Source organism: Penicillium citrinum (assembly GCF_028827155.1).
Source record: "Penicillium citrinum strain IBT 23319 chromosome Unknown utg000006l:1.0-3011923.0:1.0-3012962.0, whole genome shotgun sequence".
Taxonomy (NCBI): Eukaryota; Fungi; Ascomycota; class Eurotiomycetes; order Eurotiales; family Aspergillaceae; genus Penicillium; species Penicillium citrinum.
The window spans coordinates 2,550,033-2,571,121 of NW_026622691.1; the positions used below are offsets into that span (position 1 = coordinate 2,550,033).

General features: G+C 46.8%; 6 protein-coding genes across 6 annotated transcripts; 4 read left to right on the plus strand and 2 right to left on the minus strand.

Annotated features, from left to right (window-relative positions):
• Window positions 1-1,785: 1,785 nt before the first annotated feature.
• Window positions 1,786-2,109, minus strand: N7469_007488 (uncharacterized protein; the record flags this gene model as incomplete). The annotated part of the gene is made up of 1 exon (XM_056646406.1): window positions 1,786-2,109. One exon carries the CDS (start codon window positions 2,107-2,109, stop codon window positions 1,786-1,788), a length of 324 nt encoding a protein of 107 aa, XP_056499847.1.
• Window positions 2,110-3,395: 1,286 nt separating this feature from the next.
• On the plus strand, window positions 3,396-4,464 carry N7469_007489 (oxidase ustYa family protein; the record flags this gene model as incomplete). Its single annotated transcript, XM_056646407.1, is given in 5 exon segments — window positions 3,396-3,603; window positions 3,663-3,826; window positions 3,843-3,940; window positions 4,009-4,039; window positions 4,096-4,464. The coding sequence occupies 5 exon segments, from the start codon at window positions 3,396-3,398 to the stop codon at window positions 4,462-4,464; spliced, it is 870 nt and encodes a 289-aa protein (XP_056499848.1).
• Window positions 4,465-5,107: 643 nt separating this feature from the next.
• On the plus strand, window positions 5,108-10,729 carry N7469_007490 (uncharacterized protein; the record flags this gene model as incomplete). Its single annotated transcript, XM_056646408.1, has 4 exons — window positions 5,108-8,336; window positions 8,386-8,576; window positions 8,647-9,512; window positions 9,565-10,729. 4 exons carry the CDS (start codon window positions 5,108-5,110, stop codon window positions 10,727-10,729), a joined length of 5,451 nt encoding a protein of 1,816 aa, XP_056499849.1.
• A 3,253-nt stretch (window positions 10,730-13,982) lies between these two features.
• Window positions 13,983-15,422, plus strand: N7469_007491 (uncharacterized protein; the record flags this gene model as incomplete). Its single annotated transcript, XM_056646409.1, has 1 exon — window positions 13,983-15,422. One exon carries the CDS (start codon window positions 13,983-13,985, stop codon window positions 15,420-15,422), a length of 1,440 nt encoding a protein of 479 aa, XP_056499850.1.
• Window positions 15,423-16,255: 833 nt separating this feature from the next.
• Window positions 16,256-17,814, minus strand: N7469_007492 (uncharacterized protein; the record flags this gene model as incomplete). Its single annotated transcript, XM_056646410.1, has 6 exons — window positions 16,256-16,458; window positions 16,520-16,640; window positions 16,699-17,041; window positions 17,101-17,294; window positions 17,367-17,602; window positions 17,688-17,814. 6 exons carry the CDS (start codon window positions 17,812-17,814, stop codon window positions 16,256-16,258), a joined length of 1,224 nt encoding a protein of 407 aa, XP_056499851.1.
• Window positions 17,815-19,257: 1,443 nt separating this feature from the next.
• On the plus strand, window positions 19,258-20,941 carry N7469_007493 (YncE family protein; the record flags this gene model as incomplete). Its single annotated transcript, XM_056646411.1, has 6 exons — window positions 19,258-19,495; window positions 19,547-19,575; window positions 19,637-19,765; window positions 19,827-20,243; window positions 20,305-20,489; window positions 20,551-20,941. 6 exons carry the CDS (start codon window positions 19,258-19,260, stop codon window positions 20,939-20,941), a joined length of 1,389 nt encoding a protein of 462 aa, XP_056499852.1.
• Window positions 20,942-21,089: the final 148 nt, after the last annotated feature.

A 21,089-nucleotide genomic window follows, 5' to 3' on the forward strand; every position in this document is an offset into this window, starting at 1 on the left:
GCAGACAGAGAGAAGGGCGTTGCTGGGATTGTCTGCACACAGATATTGCGCTTTGTGGATGCCAAAATCCTTGCTCTATGGGGAGAGATTGAGGGTGAGATTACAAAGCCCTTAGCTGATGGGGAGTCTACTTTCATTACCAGTAGTGCTCAGAAATTTCAAGGTACATATTATTACCGAATATCAATAGTTTAGCTTCGATATGGCACATATTGGAATAGCACTAGAATACCCAACGCACGTCCGAGTCTGTCTAGATGTCCGAGGCTCGGTCTTGATGGGCACTAGCTAGTAGCTTGAAATTCCACTCAGTCTGTAGTAGCATACTTTTTACGACCGAGTTTACCTCTTAGTACTGTATATTTATGGCCTATTTGGCCATTGAGAATCAATTACTTTCCCGAGAGCTGCCTTCTATCATTTCATCTTGGCGAGTGACTTCCATGTGACTCGACATGGCATTGCCCCATCCACATCCATTAGCACTTATTCTGATTGGCAATCCCTGGATACGTTCATGACCTGGAAACCCGGGCTATTGCGGAGAGATAGCTTCCCAACTGCCGAGAGGAAGGCGATATATGAGATTTCGCTGGGGGAATCTTAACCTCCTGCTTCTGGTGCTGCGGACATGCACTTCAGACCTCGACGCAACTCTAAACCTGGACCTCAACGTCCTAGCAACTCAAAGCCTTGTTGAATAAATAGCGAAAAAGAAAGTCCGGCGTGTCTTTACAGAGAAATGGCATGGCACTGCCGCACATGTCCAAAAACCGGCGTCAGTTTCGCGCCTTCGACCAGTGTAGGAAGTCCAAACGGGCGTGTGACGCAGCGAGTCCTTTCACACAACACCGGCAATTATATTGTGTCTTCGATGGCCAACATGCACGATGCTCCTATTTTTTGAGAACAATGCGACACTGCACTTTGAACTGGGCTCTGTCACAGCATAGGCGACCGCAGCGCCAACTTGAATATTGCCGGACCCCAGCTGTAGCAGACAGTATTCAACCAGAAAAGGAGCCTCGTAAACCACGATTCGACTTTGAATATGCGACCTTGAATGACAATCCGCTGGAAGTGAATCAGACTGGAGAGCCTCTGTCCACAGAAGCAGCTAGTATTGACATGTCTGGATTTTTATTCAAATGCAATTCTCTGTTATCTGACTCTGCCCTGAGTGTATCCAGTTGCTCGAAAAAAGGAATCTCGATGGAAAAGCCTAACTCTGGCGGATCTCCGAGCTCTGTGTAGAGTCTCTCACAGGATTTTGGCCTCTCTTGTGTTTCATGCATGCCTGCTCAACCGTGACCAGGGGGCAGAATGGATCGTGGGATAAGATAACTGATAATTTTGACCGTGCTCTACATATAAACCTTTGGGACCAAGTTTGCGATACCTATGAGCTCTGCTGTTAGGTAACAGCAGAGCTCAAGAGGCACATAGCGTAAAACCCAAATTAATACTTGGTATTTAATCGCGGTCATTTATTGACGTCAAATCATTGGGCAGTTTATGAATTCTCTATATACAAACAATAAAAATAAACCAGGCCAAGAAACTAGAAAGGTGGTCTTGGATATCCTGAGTAAGGACTGTCCACCTGATATGGGCACTTGAGCACTAAGCAAGTATTTGGCCAAGAAGTGACATCGTGGCTTCAGATTTCGACGCGGAAATTTCCTTAACATTTGCAAGCAAAGGTTAGCACATGATAATACAAACTAGTTATTTGTAGATGAGAGACCGGCAGCAAACACTTACTTGTCTAATCTATCTTAGCACCTAGACACACTTTCCCTTGCCATCAATATCACCGGTCGTGCAATCCTTGGGGCAAGAGCAGCCAATATCCCTCTGGAAACCTTCCCATTCTCCGCAGTCATTTTTGGGATCAGGCAGTTGCAGGTCAAGGCTCAGGTGCCCATTCAAACAGCTCAGGCCGTCCTTCGTATATTTGGCGTAACAGCATTCGGGTTGTCCATCTTCACCGCAAGCATCGGTGATTTGTGAGGTACAAATGGTATTGCTTGGACCGACAGGAGGCAAGGCTTGAGCATTCAGAACGCTCGCAAAAGCGAGAAGGGCAAAAGTGGTAGCAGACTTCATTTTGGAATTGTTTTTGGATTCAATGTAGACTTGAAAATCGATTGATGACGATCTGTCAGCGTATTTGTAGGAATGAACTCGTAGTTAAAGTGAAAGATGGGATGGACAATTCAGCTCGATAGGTAGATAAAACTCCGTATTTATATTCTATTCTGGTAAAAGACAGTATTCATAAGATAATGGGAGGCATTTCGAAAGCTTGCTCTATACTTCCATAAAAGGAATTAAGTGCGAAGTGTTGCATTCATTGTTCCCAATATTCTTTGGCTATTAAAATGGCAGAATCCACTGCGGAGTACCCCGTGCTGCCCCCATGGGGAGTATTCAGACGATGATTTGCCAGTATACTGTATCAATGGGCTTGTATCGGTTGGAGTCTTTACGCGACTAGGTGGCGGCTCGTCGTGGACCCAAGTCCACAGTGTTGGGGTCTAAAATATCCATATTTCAGGTGGATCTTGATATGGATATTAAGGCCCACCGGGGCGCAAGGCACGCCGACTTTTTGGGGCCCCCGGAAATCCCTGGAAGGGTCCAATGCACCCCGTAAGAGACGTTCTCCGGCTTCAGTAGGATATCTATTGGCCATATTTGGCAGTGAGGGCTAGTTCGCTGATTATGACGTCGGTCCCTCCGAAAAAGGAGCATGATGGGTATAAATGAAGAACTTAAACTACTAAATTGTAGCAGGAAGCTTGGATTTATAAGCTATCGATACAATCATAGTTATGAATTGAGCGTTCGGAGGCTCTGAAGAAGGTTAGGTCAAGCTACAGGCTAACAGTAGAAAAGACTAGCGCCAATGAGGGCCAAGTCCTTCATGTTGGATTTAGCCCCCGAAACTGAAGATCTCCCCTCGGCATACTTGACAATTCAGGACGGGTATTTCCGAATATTTTTGAAAGCAGCCTTATGATTTGGCTGGGTTTCATACAGTATCTGACAATGGGGGCGAGAATTGGGTTACATCCGAGTCTGTCGATCTCTCAAAGCCATAACTACACATTTGGAATATCCACCGAGTCAGCTGATTGTCGTATGTTCCACTCCGTGAGCCCTTTGCACAAGAAGTCAGAGAAAAATATGAAATTTATGATTTTTCTAGTTAAATACCTCAGTGCTATTAGTGGAGTGCGCTACAAAGACATCGATAACTGCCATATATACTAGTAGTCTTAAGCGGAGGGCCGCCCCAATTCTATTGTGCGTCTTCGTATTCACAACTTGTGACCAGATCGTGCGGCTTGATACATAGCAATTCACAACGGCAACTCCAAGATCGAAATATGACGAGAAGCTCCGACAGCGACGCAGAATACTTGCTGGGTCACGACGACAGAATCGACGACTTGCCAGCATACTCACACAAGCCGCCATCACGATGGAAACAAGCTGTTCCGTGGATTTTGGTTGGCCTCTTCGGTCTTTTATCAAGTGTTCTACTTCTACGAGAATTCAACCAGGATCGGTTGCCGGGTTTCGATACGGAATTACGTCGGTAGCTTTTTGCCGTATATATCCCGAGGACGATTATTGACATATTCTGATACCAGCCGTCGCTCGAAAACTCATTGAATTTGAGAAGCGAAAAATGAAAAGTGGTGATGATCATCTCTATGTTGGCCCGCCAAGTCAGGAGGTAGACGATGCATGGATACGTCTCATATACGGTGTGGTTTCCATTCTTAGTTGGCATAGAATGCCTTCGAATGATGATGTACCAGGGCTGATAGAGAGATATAGGGCTGAATTTTAATCTGGATGCTACTGAAATTGGCAAATTCGCCGACAAGACATTTTCATGGCCACAGGACGGCAAATTCTTTACTGGGTCAGTTGCCTCAGCCCTGATTCTAACTAACGTCAGTTGACAGGTTACTAAATGATTATTTCGAATAGCGTGCAATTCAATCATCAGCTTCATTGCCTTGTGCGTTATGGTTTGTGAAAGGACAATACAACAAAATACATGCTGATCCTAAACAGAACCGGTTAAGACAATTCCTTTATCTACCATACTACAACCAAACTGATTTCGCAAAGGAACATGGAGAGTCTTACACGATGGCCCACGCAGAGCATTGCATCAACTATCTCAGACATAGTATCCAGTGCCATGCTGATCTGACCCCTATGCTTTGGCACGAGAAGAAGGTGGACCATACATCTCATCATACCCATGGTCATGGTACTCTCTCAGATAAGGCGACATCAGCATTGTACTTGGATATGGAGACCACGTATACGTGTCGAAAGTGGAAACCGATCCATGAATGGGTGTCAAGTCGACAAGTTAATTATAACGAACGAGAGGACCTTATAGAAGGGGGAGGCAATATCCAGGTTTTGGATTGACGGAGAAGCTTCAAGCTTGAAGTTAAAAGGTGCCACAACATGGATTGAGATCAGAGCTGTAAAATTTGGCTAGTAGTCAATTTTTCAATTTGAGTCTAGTCTGATCGAGTCTTACTATACTATGTATACTACGTACATACAGTTAATAACTATACAGTTGTTCTGTTGACAGGGCTCGCATGTCACGTGATGTACCAGCCGATGAGGCTGTCATTTTTAAAGGTATATTGACGCAATCAATCAATCGAAAATAGAGAAGTAAATAAAAGTATAGACAGCATGGTTAAACAGTGCGGGAACCTGCGATCAAGGTGTTTTCAATATTCCATAGCGATCTGGACAATTCGTATAGTTCATCACCGAAGAGATTAGAAGAAAGCAAATAAACAAGGAGCTCCAGTGGAGCAGCGCATCTCCGCAACTCAGGCTTATCCACCGTTCTTCTCTGTTGAATCTCTCTCCCTCTCGCCCTCAACTTCCCCAGTTTCCCACTTCCCACTTCCCACTTTCAATGCCTTCAATTTGGCCTGATTCGGCTTTGTTTTGCTTTTACTTTTTTGTTTACGCCGATTGGAGCGCGCGACCCAGACTTTGTGAGACGCGCGCCTCGCAATCATAACAAAAAAGAACAAAGCGTGAGAAAATGAGCCAACCATGGCTCGACAGCCTGTCCGACGACTGGCCTTCAGCGCCGACAACACCTACTACTCCAGGACCTTCGAAATCTGAAATTCAAACATTATCACCACGGGAGAGTGTCAGTGCGAGTGTGCAGAATTCCCCCAGTCGCATTCCAGTGCCAGCCCGGCGATCCATCGACCAGCAATCACCCGCGCCCGCTCGTTCGTCGCCTGCAAGGAGCAAACAGAGGGATTTCTCTAAAAAAGTAACTCGACCTTGTCATTTTATCAAACGAGAACCGCCAACTCCCAAAACACCTCGCACACCCAAGACTCCCTCCAAATTGCGGTCACCGACCCCCGCAAAATCCAAAACAAGCACCACCACAACCCCAAATACCCCCAGATCCACCTCGAGATCGGTCAAACCAAGTCCGAAGCGAAGTCCCAAACCTACTCCCATTGCTGCGGGCAAGCAGCCCCAGACAATGGAGACGCGATCTCCCCTCCGCTCCGTCTCGAATGTTTCCAGCCAGGCTAGCTTCCAGAGCACAGATACCGTCCAGATCAAACCGAAGCAGGAGAAGAGCGAAGATGCTGCAACCCCCGAATGGAGGAGACGGCTTGTACAGGGGGAGATTGCGGCGGGAGAACAGCGGGATCTCTTCGCACCCATGGGATTAGAGAGTGTCTTCAAACCGCCGACTCCAGGCTCTGCGACCGTTCAACAACCGGGCTCTATTCGCTTCACGAAACAGGATGACGATCATCTGTGGGATTTCGCCGACACCCCATCGAGACGCGGCAGTGTGGCTGGTGAGGAGGAAGAGGGGCAAGAGGACCAGGGAAACAACATACTCGATGGTCGCAAGGAGGAGGAAGACTGGGACATCGGAGCGGAGTCACCAATGGGCACGGTCAATCGGGCACCCTGGGCAAACAGGCGGCCTGGAATCCACGATAGTCAGTACGATGGGCCATCTGAAACGGATGTGAACGATACGGGGGTTAGAACTGCAAGCGGCCTGGAAGACCTTCGCAATGAAGGAATCACACCGATTACCTTTACTCGACCCAATACGCTCAATGGCAATGGGACCTCCGAGGTGATCAAGTCAGCATTGAAGCAAGTCACCAACAAGTTGGAAAGCCTGTCGCGAGATACAAGTCGTCCAGAATCTCCAGCCAGTGACAGCTATCTCTTCTATAACCACCATAGCGAATCTCGACCTGCTGGATCCCCTCATGAAGATAGTCTGCTCGATGCGACGAGCCATTCGTTGCCTCAAGATCTGTCGATGGGGACGATCGACTTTAATCGTCGCACAGTCAGCCGTCCTTCTGTGCGGCGTTTCTCACCTTCGCCCTTTCCTTCGCATCGAATGTCGCCCACGGCTCTCGCCAACACGAAAATCCGCAGTTCACCACTTTTCAACCCTTCACATCAAGACCGTTCTCCGAGCCTACCTCGACCCTCCTCATCTCACGTTCGTCCGTCGACATCGGGGGACGCCGAGGGAACATCGAAAGAGAGCGCAATGCCGTCGTCGGGAAGCCCTCTGAAGCTGTTTGGACAACATGATACTTTTACCAACAATAGACTTCTGCGACGCATGAGTCAGTTTGAAGAGACATTTGAAGATGGGTATGATGGAGACGATCCTCCATCCCCGTCAGAAGAAGCACGGCGCAAGGGTGAGAGTCGCAGCTTTTTGAATGCGCGTCATGAACCGTTGAGCGATATCACACCACGACGGAACGAGCGAATAGTATCTCGAAATGTCACCAGGCCCCGGATAAGTAGATTTGGTGATGGTGAATTGGATCAATTTGACTTCTCCGATGCAAGTCCGTACGAGCATAAGCTGGTCTACGATGAATCCAATGGGTTTGGATCTCGCCCTACCTCTCGAAGAAAAGTTTCTTCTCGCCAGCAATATCTTCGTCATCCCTCTTCCCAGTTCGGCTCCTTGCACTACGCTCGATCCGCTAGCTCTGGGTTCACTCGAAAGCCGTCGGCTTGGACCCGACAAAGCTATTTCGAAAGCAGACGTGACGTGTCGAGGTCGTCGCGCATCAATCAGAAAGAGAATATTGGATTTCCAGAAACCAAACGTGTCCCTAAAGCTGCCGCTGACCCGACTCCGAAGCGTCGTCGAACGATACTACGGGATGACAGCGCCGAGCCCGAGCCTGGAAATAAGAACACTGAGAACTATAACAAGTATGGCGATAGCATGTCATTACTACAACGCAGCTTGATGCAACACGGGGTCCAAATGGAGAATGGAGATTATCTTGCACCTCCTGGTCTCTCTACATCAATGCAGAGACCTAGGACGCCTACACCCAGCCAGATTCGTTCCACGCTGGAGGCCTCCAAAGGACCAAGTCGAGACTTCTCGGAATCCAACTTCAATGAGCTTGATTATTCCGATTCGTTCTCACTCGAGGGTGACATCCCATTAGTCAAGATTACTGGCACCAGTGACACATCACGAAAGGGGTCTATCACCACTCAGGATTATCTCAATGAAGCAACGAAAATCATGGATCTTATTCGTGCTAAAGGAAGGCCGGCTGCCGTTATGACCAGCTTGCAAGAATCCGACGGAGACAGCGACGAAGGGAACAACAGCTATGAAGACGAGTCCACGCGTGAAGCATTTTCTCGCCCGCCTAGTCGAGATGGTACCGATTTGCGTCAAATTCGGGAGCCCAGGGAAATGAGCCCGCAGATTTTGAATCACCTCAAAAAATATCAAGAAAAGGAGGAAACGGGCGCCAATGACATGCTCCTGAATATTAACTCGGAGCTCAATCGCCCCGGCGAACACAGTATGGGATTCTTGGGCAGAGAACACAGAAAGCGGAAAGTGAGCGGCCCTATTGATGATGTCGCAGCCAATATTGCCGAGGATTTGATGACGATAAATACGCAAATGTCCGGCTTCAGCATCAACTCAGTACCAACCGGGTCTTCACAGAACTCGCAGGCGAAAGGAATGCTTTCATCCGATCTGGTAGCGCACCTCATCCCAGAAGAAGTGAACGGTTTTACTTACGATCGATCTAAGCATCAATGGGTGAGGGGCAATGAGAAGAAACCAGCTAAGAGGGTACCGAAAGAGGATGGAGAAGAAGATCCTTTTAGGGATATCCCTGACTTAAGCGTTGACGAGCTCCAGGAAATGATGAGAGTTCATGGTCTGGATTCTCCGACAAAAAACACCGATGAAAAGCATTCTCGGAGTCCGTCTGGTGCTAGCATTTCTCCTACCAAATCTGACAACTTGCCTAGCACGCGCGATGGGGAACCGTCAATCAATACAAGCTCTGTTAAGTCGGGGGTTTCACAAAGTGCCCCCCCAGTCCGGCACTCGCGCCACGTCCTGGCAACCCAATGAAGAGCACCATGGTGAGGGTGGTGAACAGTATAACATCAATTCGGAGGCATTGCCAGCCGGCCAATCACGACCAAAGCAAAAGCGGGTTCCAACTATTAGCTTCTCCTCGCCGCTCGTGTCGCATGTCGCATATCAAGAGGCTTCTGATGCCGCAGAATCACCTGGGCCTGAAGATGCGAGCCCCCCCCAATGCCGCCGATGTCGACCGTCGCAGTGATTCAACGCAACATAGTTCTCGTCTTCCTGGTCGTGAATCATCCGTTGCTGGTCAACCATTCATTCGACGTCCGATCTCTCGAATTGAGGAGCGCATTGAAGAGGGGATGGATGAGCTAAGCCTCATTCACAGGAACGAGGAAGTTGCCGTCCAACAGACGCCACATGGTGCCGCAACATCTCTAGTTCCTGTTCATAGCGATGGGCAAGACACCACATACAGTTTCCATATGAGTCCCCTCCCAGAGTTCTCGGTCAATGAGCCTGACAACCAATTGAACCTCGACATGAGTTATGTTGCGCAACGAATGCATCCAGATTCTTTGCGACAGGCTCATGGCACTTTTGCTCTTGCAACAGAGGATTTGATCAAGCACATCACAGATGTCGAGCCGTATGAGCCGTACTGGGAGCATGTCCGTCGTTTGGTCCTCCGTCAGAAGAGTCTGATTACATTACACAAGTTGAGTGACTTCTGTCCTCGTCTTGAAGAATTGGATGTCTCCGACAATGATATTGGACAATTGAGTGGGGTTCCGTCATCTCTTCGAACTTTGAAGATTCCTCGCAACTGCTTGTCAAATCTCACCCCTTGGAGCCACTTGACCAACCTGCAATACCTTGATATCTCAGGGAATGATATCGAGACCCTGGATGGATTTTCCAGCTTGATTCATTTGCGAGAGCTAAAGGCCAACGACAACCAAATTCGTAACATTGATGGAATCATGGGCCTCAATGGGCTGTTAAGCCTAAAGCTGAGCAATAACTCAGTGGCAGCGGTGGATTTCGAAGGAGCCGAATTGTAAGTCTCTCTTTGGCGAATACAAGGGCATCAAATACTAATAGAGTCTTAGAACCCGCCTTCGAGACCTCGACTTGAGCCACAATTGCCTGACATCTGTCCATAACGTCGAGTGGCTTCCGTCACTTGTTACTCTCGACCTTAGTGCTAATCAAATCAGTCGACTTGAGTCAAATAACTCCCTTATAAGTCTGCGGGCGTTGAAACTGTCAGAGAACAAATTGGACGTGTTTGACGCTACACCCTTTTCGGCCGTGAGCCTTCTTTATCTCGACCAGAATTCCCTTACAAATATTTCTGGACTATCACACTGCCACAACCTGGAGGTTCTGTCTCTTCGAGAACAAGCTCTCCCTTCGGCGGACTCCGCGGTGGATATCGATCTGGGATCAGTCAAAGACATTCGTAAAGTCTTTATGTCATCAAACAAGCTTTCCCCTGCTTGTCTATCCCCATCTTCACCGTTGCTTCGATTACAGCTTCTCGACCTAGCAGGCTGTACCTTGAATGCACTGCCGGTTGAATTCGCGGCCAACTATCCCAACTTGAAGGTTCTGAACTTGAATTTCAATTCTATCACCGAGCTGGAGCCTTTGGTTGGAATGAACTGCCTGGCTCGGCTTATGGTAGTTAACAATCGACTGTCAAGGATGCGAAGAGTATGTCAAATTTTGAGTCGACTGGGCCGGACAGGTCGAGGAAGTGCATGCTCACTCCGCAAACTCGACATGCGTGGAAACCCATTGACTGTTGGATTCTACCCACCCGCTGTGACTGGCAATGGAACAAATGCGGAACAGAAAAGGATGAAGGATCAAGAGAAAGCCCTTGTTCGTAAGCAGCAACAAGGGAATCGTCGAGATCTTTCAGATGCGTTAGCCGATATAGATGGTCCTAGTCCTCTTGATCAAGAGATTAGTTGGGATGATGGAGCCAAGACTGACCGAGAAGTCGAGATCAATGACCCATTCACCTTACCCCCGGCTAACCCCCAAGCGGATGAAAGATACCTCACGCGTTTGGATAAAGCCACGAGATTGCGCCGAAGTGTTCTTGAGCTATTATTATATGCCGGAACCAGTGGCTCGCTGCACCATTTGGACGGCTTAGACCTTCGACCTTCCTTGGGCGAAGACTCCCCTGATATGGAACGAGCATGGACGAAATTGGAGGAACTGGGTGTACTTCGTCGAAAAGCAATTACAAACAAGCCATAATTTCAGAAATTAATGGCTCTTATTTCGGTATTAAGAGGAGTGGATTTGATTTGTGCATGGGAGCGTGTATGGAGTTTCTTGTTCTTTAGCTCCCCATGGGTTGGACCTGGACCCGGGCATGGTGTTTGGTTTTGTATACAGCATGCATGATTTGCATCAACCTGGAGTTTGATTTTTATGTACTGTCCCAAGGTACTGAGTCATTGCGACAGTATTTATCATTTGAATGAACTATACCATTCTTCATCATTGTCTTCCAGAATTCTTTTAGGACTAAGTTCCCAGTGGATATCACATTTGTAAGCTTCAACAACCATTCATGCAACCTAGACAGACATCTTTACAAGGCAGATGCGAATTGAGAGCCCCGGACTTTGATCAGCGTTATCTCCTTCCCCTGATATCACGAGGAGTGGTGGTACCAGGGGTAATGTGCCTATGGTAGAAGTAGTAGACCCGATAGAACGGTAAGTTGCGAACGGCCCGCATCGGACCCGAAACACTGGGACTAAAGGAATCCCGCCAAGAACAGACTTTTATAGAACTGCAGTTTAGTTCTTTACTCCGAAACTCCTGATTGCTCGGGGAGACCGTGCCCGATGTCCGGTTTGCATAAGTGTGTTTCGACGGAGCAAAAGAAGGGGCTAGGCTGGAACATTTTCTGAGATGGCTATGACTAGTTTGGTATTCCGTAGTGAAAATCGGACTTTGGTGTGATTGGAACTAGGCAGCCGGGGGGGACTAACGCGGAGGGAGGGGGCCATGGATTTTCTCCTTTTAGCTAACCCCGTGTCATATTTGTATGATGAAATGTGGTTTCTCTCGGAGACAAAGCCAACCGGATGGCAGCGCAGTCTACCCGCATGCATGGGTCTGCCAGACGATACAAATGGGATCCGCTTCATGTCGCCCTGTGGCAATTATCACTATCCCACCCCGAGAACTTGGTTTGAGTTCTGAACCCGATATCCTGGGTTCTATATTCGTATGCGGCTGAGTAGTTTTTAGCAACCTCCATAAACACATTCACCTCACTGCCAGAGTATTCCCATAGTATTCCCATCCCCAAGTTCTCCAACTGCTCATGGAGAACGACTAGAAAAGTACCTGTGGGTAGATTAATTTCCAAAATAGAATGCATACCCCGGCATGGAAGAGGGTGATCTGTCACTTTCTGTGTCAAGATCCGCTCATCTCATTACTTGGCTTGGTCGCGTCCTGGGTTATAAGTTCTCACTCTACACCAAGTTACACTTTCTATCATTCTTCCGTGAGTCATTGGAACTCATTCTTCTCACTTATACATTTCTTCCATATGTCCTTTCTTTATTTTATCATTCCAGCTACCTTCGCCGCGGTTATACTGGCTCTGATAGCTTTTGACTTCTTTGTTTTCTGTTCCACCCCGAGAGAGATCTCCGTTGAACCAGTAAGTAGATCGATCCTCCCGCGGACTCAAATCCTACCCTAGAGTCCAAGGCAGAAGATAACATAATGTAGAGACTTGTTCCAAAATACTTCGGTCCAGAGAGACGGGGCGGCGTGTCAAAAGACCTCCGGCGACGAATGCCTTTTACATGTTAGTGAAACTTATCCGTTCCGGTCTTTTTTTTTAAAAAAAAAAAAATCTGACTGGGTAATGCAACAAACAGATCAGGATGAATGATGATTGGATTTAAAAATCATCATAAGAATACTTCCAGAGAAAAGCAACTGAGGATAATTATGGGATATGACGGCGATACAATATGATATGTTGCCAGGACTAGGGCGCCCGCCCTAGTCCTGGCAACATTCACGGGCGTGAATCAAAGTCCAGATTGATTATTTGATGAGATCTGGAGCAATTAATATATACTATCTCACAAAGTATGGTAAACGAATTTACCAGTTTGTTATTGTTGTAAAGTAGGAGTACTACTTTGACACTAGTGGAACAGCAAGCCGGAGTAGAAGTATACGGTTCAACGACGAATCGAGATATTGAAGCGTATCAAGCGGCATCCACACGAGTTGGGAAATAAATATCAAGAAATGAGGAGAACAATTGAGCTCGTACCATAAGGCCCGGGCCCAAGTTCCCAGGTATTTCGGAATACTCAGACCTGGTAAAACACATTTGATTGTCCGAGCCTGTTATCGATGCCAGGGTCTGATACGGCCTATTTGGAGTAAAAATCCTAAAGGACCTTGGCTCGTCAAACCCAAGACATTCAAGGCCCCTTTTTTGGCAACGAAGGCATTGCGGCTTTTGTTTATCACACTGTATTTTATGATCAGTAACAGCTTGTCGTTGTTGAGTCGGGATTCTCCAGACCCTTGATTCTCAGTCTTTTGCATGCTTTATAGCCGCGAGATTGGAAAGGCGCTGTCCCTTCCATGACTTCCGGTCAATCAATGGAAGAAATATCGTATCTCACAGAATTACGCAACGACGCTCTAAACTTTTCAATGTCTTAAGTTGCAAGTTTCCGCAGATGAAGAAGTGGAATCGATATCGAAATTGTTTTGCTTAGGTGGGGGGGTCATTCCTGACTTGATGATATCAGCAAAGATCAGCGCTACATTCAGGCAATATAATTGTCATTGAGGGTTTTCTTTTTGGAAATTATGAATTAATAAGTGTACAAATCGATCATCGTCAGGTCGCTGTTTTTGTAACATGAAAGCTAGGGTCGTATATCTACATCCCCGGAAAATTCATAGTGGGCAGAGTGTGGGGTTTTCGGGACAGAGCTTTATCAACAACTGCTGCAGTTTTCAGTTTCGGAAATGCAGAATGATAGGGTTTATACTTTAGACCGTTTGATGTGGTCGTGCAAAATCCACTAAGCATCAATGAAAAGGAAATAGAGATTGTGGAAAACTGTTGAGATATTATTGGGGCTCACGATTCCTATACTGAAGAAATAGTATTCGTACCAGAGATGGAGCAATTGAATTCGAGTATTGCGCCACTAAACCCCCACCAGGCTGGAGTGTAACTTCCAATCAAATACAACTTTGTCTATATCAACGGACATTTTTCGAACAGTTATATTGTACTAATGGTATGGCGAAAAGGTGGAGAGTTTTCACATCTTACGTTTTACCAGTGTAACTATCCCCCTCAAAACGTATAAATTCCTCCTCATTTTCGTGTAAAAGTCACTATGAACATATCGAACTCTTTGCTTAGGCCTCCACTACTTGTCAAGTGGGCAAAGGCTCAGTTTAACTTTTCTACTATAGCAATTGAAGCTAGACCTGCACTATGGCTCCTCGTTACAAAAGTGTTGCTGTGATCGGCGGAGGCCCTTCCGGGATCTCGGCTGTTAAAGCGCTACAGGAGGAAAAGGTATTTGAGAGAGTACGCCTTTTTGAACGGCGAGACCGGATCGGTGGAATTTGGCACCTCGACTCTGTTCCGGACATTTTCCCTGCTCCAAGCAGGGAAGTATCTAAATCACCAGGAATTCCGTCAAAACTCCCGAAGCTTACACCTCCTGCGCCGGAGGATGTTACAGCTCGGACGGCAATTTACGATAGTCTGGATAGTAATGTCGGTGCAAAGGCGATGGCATTTTCTCATACCCCATTTCCACTTATAAACTCGGCTCAATCTACGAGATACCTCGGTCGTTCGAATCCCACGAGACCCTTTCGAGTGGTTGCAAAATACCTCGACGACATCTTCAAGGACTATCTTCATTTGTCCTCCTTCAATACAACAGTTGTTAAGGTAGAGAAGAAATTAGGAAAATGGAATTTGGTACTGCGACAGTCTGGGCATTCGAATAATGGTGAACCGCAGGATTATTGGTGGGAAGAGCAATTCGATGCTGTGATTGTCGCATCAGGCCACTACAGTGTACCCTTTGTCCCTAACATTGCGGGTTTGAAAGACGCCTTTGCGAAGTTTCCTACCAGCTTTGAGCATTCAAAAGAGTTCCGCAACCCTGATCATTATGTTGATAAGAAAGTTGTTGTGGTTGGAGGAAACGTCTCCTCGGCCGATCTTGTTGCGGATCTTCATGCCATTGTGACGGGGCCATTGGAGCTCTCCCAGCGTGGCCATAACGAAGCTCTCGATTCAGCCTGGAACCTTCCGAACGTAAAGCTGCGACCAACTATTAGCAAAATCGAAGCTGGCCCGTCAGGCGTGAAAGTGCACTTTTCAGATGGAACCACGGCAGAAAAAGTCGATAAAGTGCTTTTCGCGACTGGTTACAAGTTGTCGTATCCATTCATTACACCCGATCCAGTAACTCCTAACAATCGGGTCTCGGGGTTTTATCAACATATTTTCAAAATTGGTGACCCATCTTTGGCTCTGGTTGGACAAGTGCGAGCCGGAATCAGCTTTCGCGTTTATGAGTACCAGGCCGTCGCCGTGGCTCGATATTTCGCCGGTCGAAATAAGAGACCGTTGCCTTCGCCTAGGGCGCAAGATCAGTGGGAAGTAGACAGACTTCAATACAAGGGGAACTCGCCGATTTTCCATGAGATCAAGCCGGATTTCAAAGAGTATTTTGATTTCTTGACCGAATTAGCGGGACCACCTGCGCCAGAATCAGATGGTTATGTACTAGCCCCATGGGAGGATAAGTGGGCTGAACAAGCATTCGAGATTTTGCAGTTGAAGGATAAATATTGGAAATCATTGCATAGAGAGAATGGGGAAAAGACAGGGCCTATCTCCGCAAAGTTATAGTCGGTTCGATGTCCTAATCATACTACTCTGCATCAGTGTAGCATACCATCTGTGAGCAATTTTGCAACTTCACAGTCCTAGCATATACTAGCAAGTTTCATGCTTAGACTACCTTTTCATTCAAAAAAATCTACCCACTTCCGTTTCCAAGGCAAAACATCCCGAATTCAACACACGGGATCTTGGATATTTCGTAGAAAAATATGATCCTTTCAAATTTTTATAGAATGAATCATTCTTTCAGCTCCATTTGATTTTATATGTAATTTGTTTGAGAATAATCGGGGTTTCAAATTTTGATGTTCTTTGACAGAGAGTGAGGGATATATATATTGACTGCACCCGTTCTCTAAATCATCCCAAGTCACCAATTATGATGTGAATTAAAATCCATACAACTAAACTTGAGTACACCAAGAGGATTTCAATTCCAATTAAAACCCTTGAATTCGAATTTAAAAGTGGGTAGATTCTTTTGGAACAGGATGGACTACACTGGCTTCTCGGTTCGCATACTTAGTATCTTCTGGTTAGTAATACTACATTCATAGTTCGCAGTTAGCACTAGACAGCACTGAGTTACTTTCAAGGATAACCGCAATATTCGTGTTAGCCTTCTTGAGCATTCGAATCTCAATTCGATTGTACATTGGTTAGGCGATGAAGAAATCCAGTTTGAAATATATTACTCAAGAAAATGGAATTGTATTAAATAGTGAATTAGAAGAGAATGTACAGGCAATCCTCATGAAGAGGATTTGGTATAGTGATAAAGGGCTTTTCAGCCATCAAAGATCACTCATGGTCAACATTGTCCTTTGCGAAGGTTGACCTTATTTGTTACCTGGGAGAAGAAGCTGCTTCTCCTTCTTGATGTGCTCGACCACTTCGATGTCAACCTTGAGGACATTTGCAACAGTGTCAGAGGGTGTCAACGCAAGCCACTGAGCCAGTGAAATATCCGCAACTCGATCACTCTTGTAAAGTTCAATCCAGACCAACTTCTCGGTCTCAGAAGTGTTTTCGATGTAGTGACCTAAAGGAATTTTTTCTCGTTAGAACTCCAAGTGTGTTTCGTAATATGGGTGCATACTCACCAGAGTTATCGGGGAAAACCGCGGTATCACCAGCAGTAAAGTCGAATGTACGGGCGTTGGAGTTACCGGTGAAAACAGTTGCGCGGGCTTGGCCTTGGTGGAAGTACAGCCACTCCTCAGCCTAGACATGAATGTGAGTATTATTACATACAGGGCTTGGGAGAAGTTAAGGAACTCACGTTAGGGTGCCAGTGGAGCTCACGAAGACCCTTCGGCTCAAGCTCGACAATAGCAGCGGCAAGGGTTTTCGAGATGGGGAAATTGCGCGAATCAATCTTGCGGAAAGTTCCTCCACGGCCAGGGACCGGCTCCGATGGGTGGTCGTAGGTGTGGAAAACGTACGAGCTATTGCCCTTGAGAGTTCCCTCCGGTGCCTTCTTAGCATCGGCACTAACAGTGCCGTTTAGGATGTAAGGGAACTTGGTTGGGACCTTATCGAACACATCAGGGCTGACGCCGAAGTTCTTTGCAAGAACATCCTTTGGAGTATGGGTGATCCAGTCGTCAACCATGAAAGTAGTTCTAACAAGTTATTAGATAAAACCAGATTAGAATATGTGGCCAGGTATTTGACTGCTTACCCGATCTTTTCGAAGTCGCCGTCGTCGAATGCAAGAAGATATTCATTCTCATCATCAAGGCCTTGCACGTTGTGGGCAACACCCTTGGGGAAGTACCAGATATCACCAGTCTTGAGCACTTCGGTGGTGAACGCACCATTCTCATCAACACCAGTGAGAAGAAGAGATCCATTGTAAAGGAATCCCCACTCAGCCTTTTTTCCACAAGTGTCATGAATTAGTATGAGTATAACCAAAAAGTGGACTGAGAAAATTGTCAGACTTACAGTTCTGTGCCAATGAAGCTCACGGATAGCACCCTTCTTGAGATGCTGCTGAGCACCAGCGATATCATGACTCTGCGGCAGGTCCTGAATGACTTGCTCTCTGGACCAGCCGCCATTGAAGAGCTTGGTCTGAGACTGAGAGAAGCTCCACTTCACATTTGGGACAAATCCATTGTCAGTACTAGGGGTTCGCAACTGGTCGGGGTTCTGAAGGTCATTGGCCTTGTTGGTCCCACCTGGGTGAAACAGTCAGTCAGAATCTGGAAGCGACAATATAGTAGAGGGCTCAAGTGGGTAACGATGGGTTTGATGGTAACTTACCCAGCAGAGGAGCACCCTTGCCACTATCGTTGATCGGCTGGGAAGGATCAAGAGCGCGCTTGGTCTTCGGGACAGCAAATGCCGATGAAGTGAGAAGCCCAATTAGAGCCAAGCTTTCGAATTTCATCGTGACTGAGTGTAGTCGTATCAAAAGAATGTCGGAAAATCGTGGTCTTGGCTTGAAAATCTTCTTCGCTGGAATTCACCAGCGTACTATATATACGCTCTGAGAATTTTTAACGTTCGAACCCCGAGGCTCGTCCGTGAATTCCACGGGAGGCCTGCATGGCAACATGCTCAATAATTATCGCGATCTCGCTGATCGTGATCAAAAGAAGACGGATCATTTGGTGGCGTTCGAACTATACCGAGCTCGAAGAGAGGGGGAATGGTGCAATCCAGCGATCAAAAAAGCAGATATGTTTTCTGCGCGATAGCCCTGAGAAAACATCTGGATCCTGGATGGCCAAAGAAACATTCAGCGTTGAGGTTCGGGCAGTGAAAGGTAGGTTTGACCTTAGGTATAACAACATCCTTGGCATGTTGGCGACATCGATGAAGGCTGGCGATGGTCCCCATGGGGGAACACCAACGCTGATCCAGGGACTCGACAGGGGGCCATGCACCCCGGGATAAAAATTTCGGGACCCTGCAAATGTATACTCGGTATTGTGATTCTCAGGCGGCATGTAATCACCTCATCCACTCCCCTGGTGAATCGTTCGTTGATATCTTGGCATTCTTGGCAGCTCGTAGATCAACATCACAGCCCACGTTATAGTTCACGGGCAGAAGTAAGCTTCGCTTTGACCGCTCCAAACCTTGAATCAAGTCCCTAAAACAAGGAATATGACATGTTCACTGCACTATACTCTGTATCAATTGAATTTCCACAATCCATTATGGCATCTATATTCTCCGTCCATTGAAATAACTAATACTATCCATAAAAATTGTGTCGGTATATAGTACACCCAAGCTGGACCTTAAGAGACAGATGGCGGCTCGTAAGTCGTGCCCTGGACCAGACCTTGTATAGTATAGCCGATTTGAAGTTGTGCCAACGAAACCATAGTATCTGATCTCCTGGTGCAGTGTGCAATGAACGCCGAACCTGTTCTCCTCTGTTTAGCGCTCGAACTATTGAGATTTAGCCTTCGTATTCCCTGCAGGTGTTTGCCATCTCGTGGCCTAAGTCCGGAGTTTGGTCTGAATCACGACATCTAGATAATTTTAGTGTGGCTTGGCTCTGCACGAGTGAGGACTGTATGGAAGGTCACCCATTCGATCAACTCCCAGAGAAGCTGGAAGTCGCCATTTGGTAGATCAAAGTCGTCTTGAATAATTTGAAAGAGAGTTTTCAGCCAGATAAAAGCATCATTGCGTGCTATGTGTACCTGATTGTTGAGAGAGAACTGGACGGTTCCTGAAAATCCCAAGTTTCCTGGAAGAAGAGGCGAGCATGAAGTCTATATAAGTCAGAGTCAATTCCCTCAAATCTTCTCATCAGAAAAACGCAAGGATATTCAGTCTTTCTCTTTTATTTCTCATTCGTGCGTGGGCTTCCAAGATGAAGTACTCTGTCGCTTCTATTGCGTATCTGATCTCCATCGCGGAGAGTCTTTCGCTTCCTCCACTCATCCCATCCATTCCTGGTGTGACTGAACCTCTCACCACGAACGCCCCTCCTCTGCCTATCCTGCAGGTTCCTACTCCGCCACTTGAGAGTCCTCCTTTTACTCCCAGTAATATCAAACCCAAGAAGATTGGCTACTTCTGGACTGGATCTGCTGATAAATTCCACAAGGGTGAGACATCAATCCAATCAGTTCTTCTGTGCATAACTAAGATTTGAATAGATTTCCTTGCTACTTACAGTCTTGATGATGTAAGAAAACCTGATACCCAACTCTACTTTGTTTTAGAAGTAATTGACTTATTGTTTGTAGGACACCTTCGGTACTCTTCTCTGGGTGACCGATGTCCCAACTAGCGGTAACGACCCTCACCATCTTGGACCTTCACTAGATGGTAAGACGATCTGGGGTGGTGGTCTGCTATCTTTGTTGAAGACCCAGGTTGGTATATCAACTGAGTAGTGTATGCATGCATTAAGTCGGCTAATTATGAGTAACCTAGGACACTGGGTTCTACTTCGATACCTCCAACCCCTACCGTCCCAAGTTCCTGAAGAGTAACCGTGCTGTTCTCTCGTCCATTGCGGATGAAGTCCGTGCTAAGCCTGATGGCGGATTCTTTATTACCTACATGGGTTCTGCGGTTGGAACCAGCCCCGGTCGTCTCGTTGAGACTGATGCCGATTTTAACATCATCCACGAGTGGCCAGAGGATGTCGAGGGTACCCTCAACATCTTGGGTCAGCAATTCTCTCCCCACGGTCTGAGCATCGACTGGGAGAAGAAGCTGATCCTTACTTCGGACTTTGTGGAGCCTGTTACTATTCTGAAGCCTTCCCTGGGTGTCCGTCATGCCGACACTCTTCGTCTATGGGATCTGGACACCAGAAAGATCATTAGCACGCTGACTATCCCCAATGTGAGTCTTTGTCTACATATATAAATCAATATGCGTGTGAGTTTACTGACACCTTTTTTAGGGAGGTGGTATTCAGGATGTCAAATTCATTCCAGGCAACAAGGAATCGGCCGCTTTAGCCACTGCAGTTCACCTTGGCCAGGTCTGGATCATCTATCCTTTCCGCAAGGATGAACATGGTAACCAAGGTACCATTGAGCTTCTATACGACCTTGGACCCAAGGCGCGCGACACTATTGCTATCTAGTGAGTTCACAGAATTGCTCATCTCATGAAATCTAATAGACACTAACCATTCAACCAACAGCACCGACATCACCCAGGACGGCCGCTTCATCTACCTTACTCTGACCACTGCCAACCACATCGCTGCTCTGGATATTAGTGATTTGAACAATGTCAAGCGTCTTGATGACCCTGATGAGGATCAACCCACTGTCGGCCCTCACTATATCAAGGTTACTCCCGACCAGAAGCATGTGGTTGTTACCGACTATTTCGTGCAGACTGGAGAAATTGGTATCATCAACACTCCAGCTGACTTCAAGGCCTTGTACATCGATCTCAACGAGGACGGTAGCCTGTCGTTCAACCGAACTATCGATTTCAGCAAGGAGTTCGCCAATCGCGGAGGCGCTAAGCCTCACTCCAGTGTCGTCTTCGACCTGACTGACCCGGAGAAGCCTCTCTACTACTAGATATGACTTTCCAGGAAGGCAAGGAGGCTTGACTGAAGGAGTTGACTGTGGGGGCAGATTCTATTTCTCAGTCAGGACAGACATTGCCCTGTGTCTTGTAGACTTTATATTCTAATTCTTTACAACACTCGTTAATATTAATTTCAAC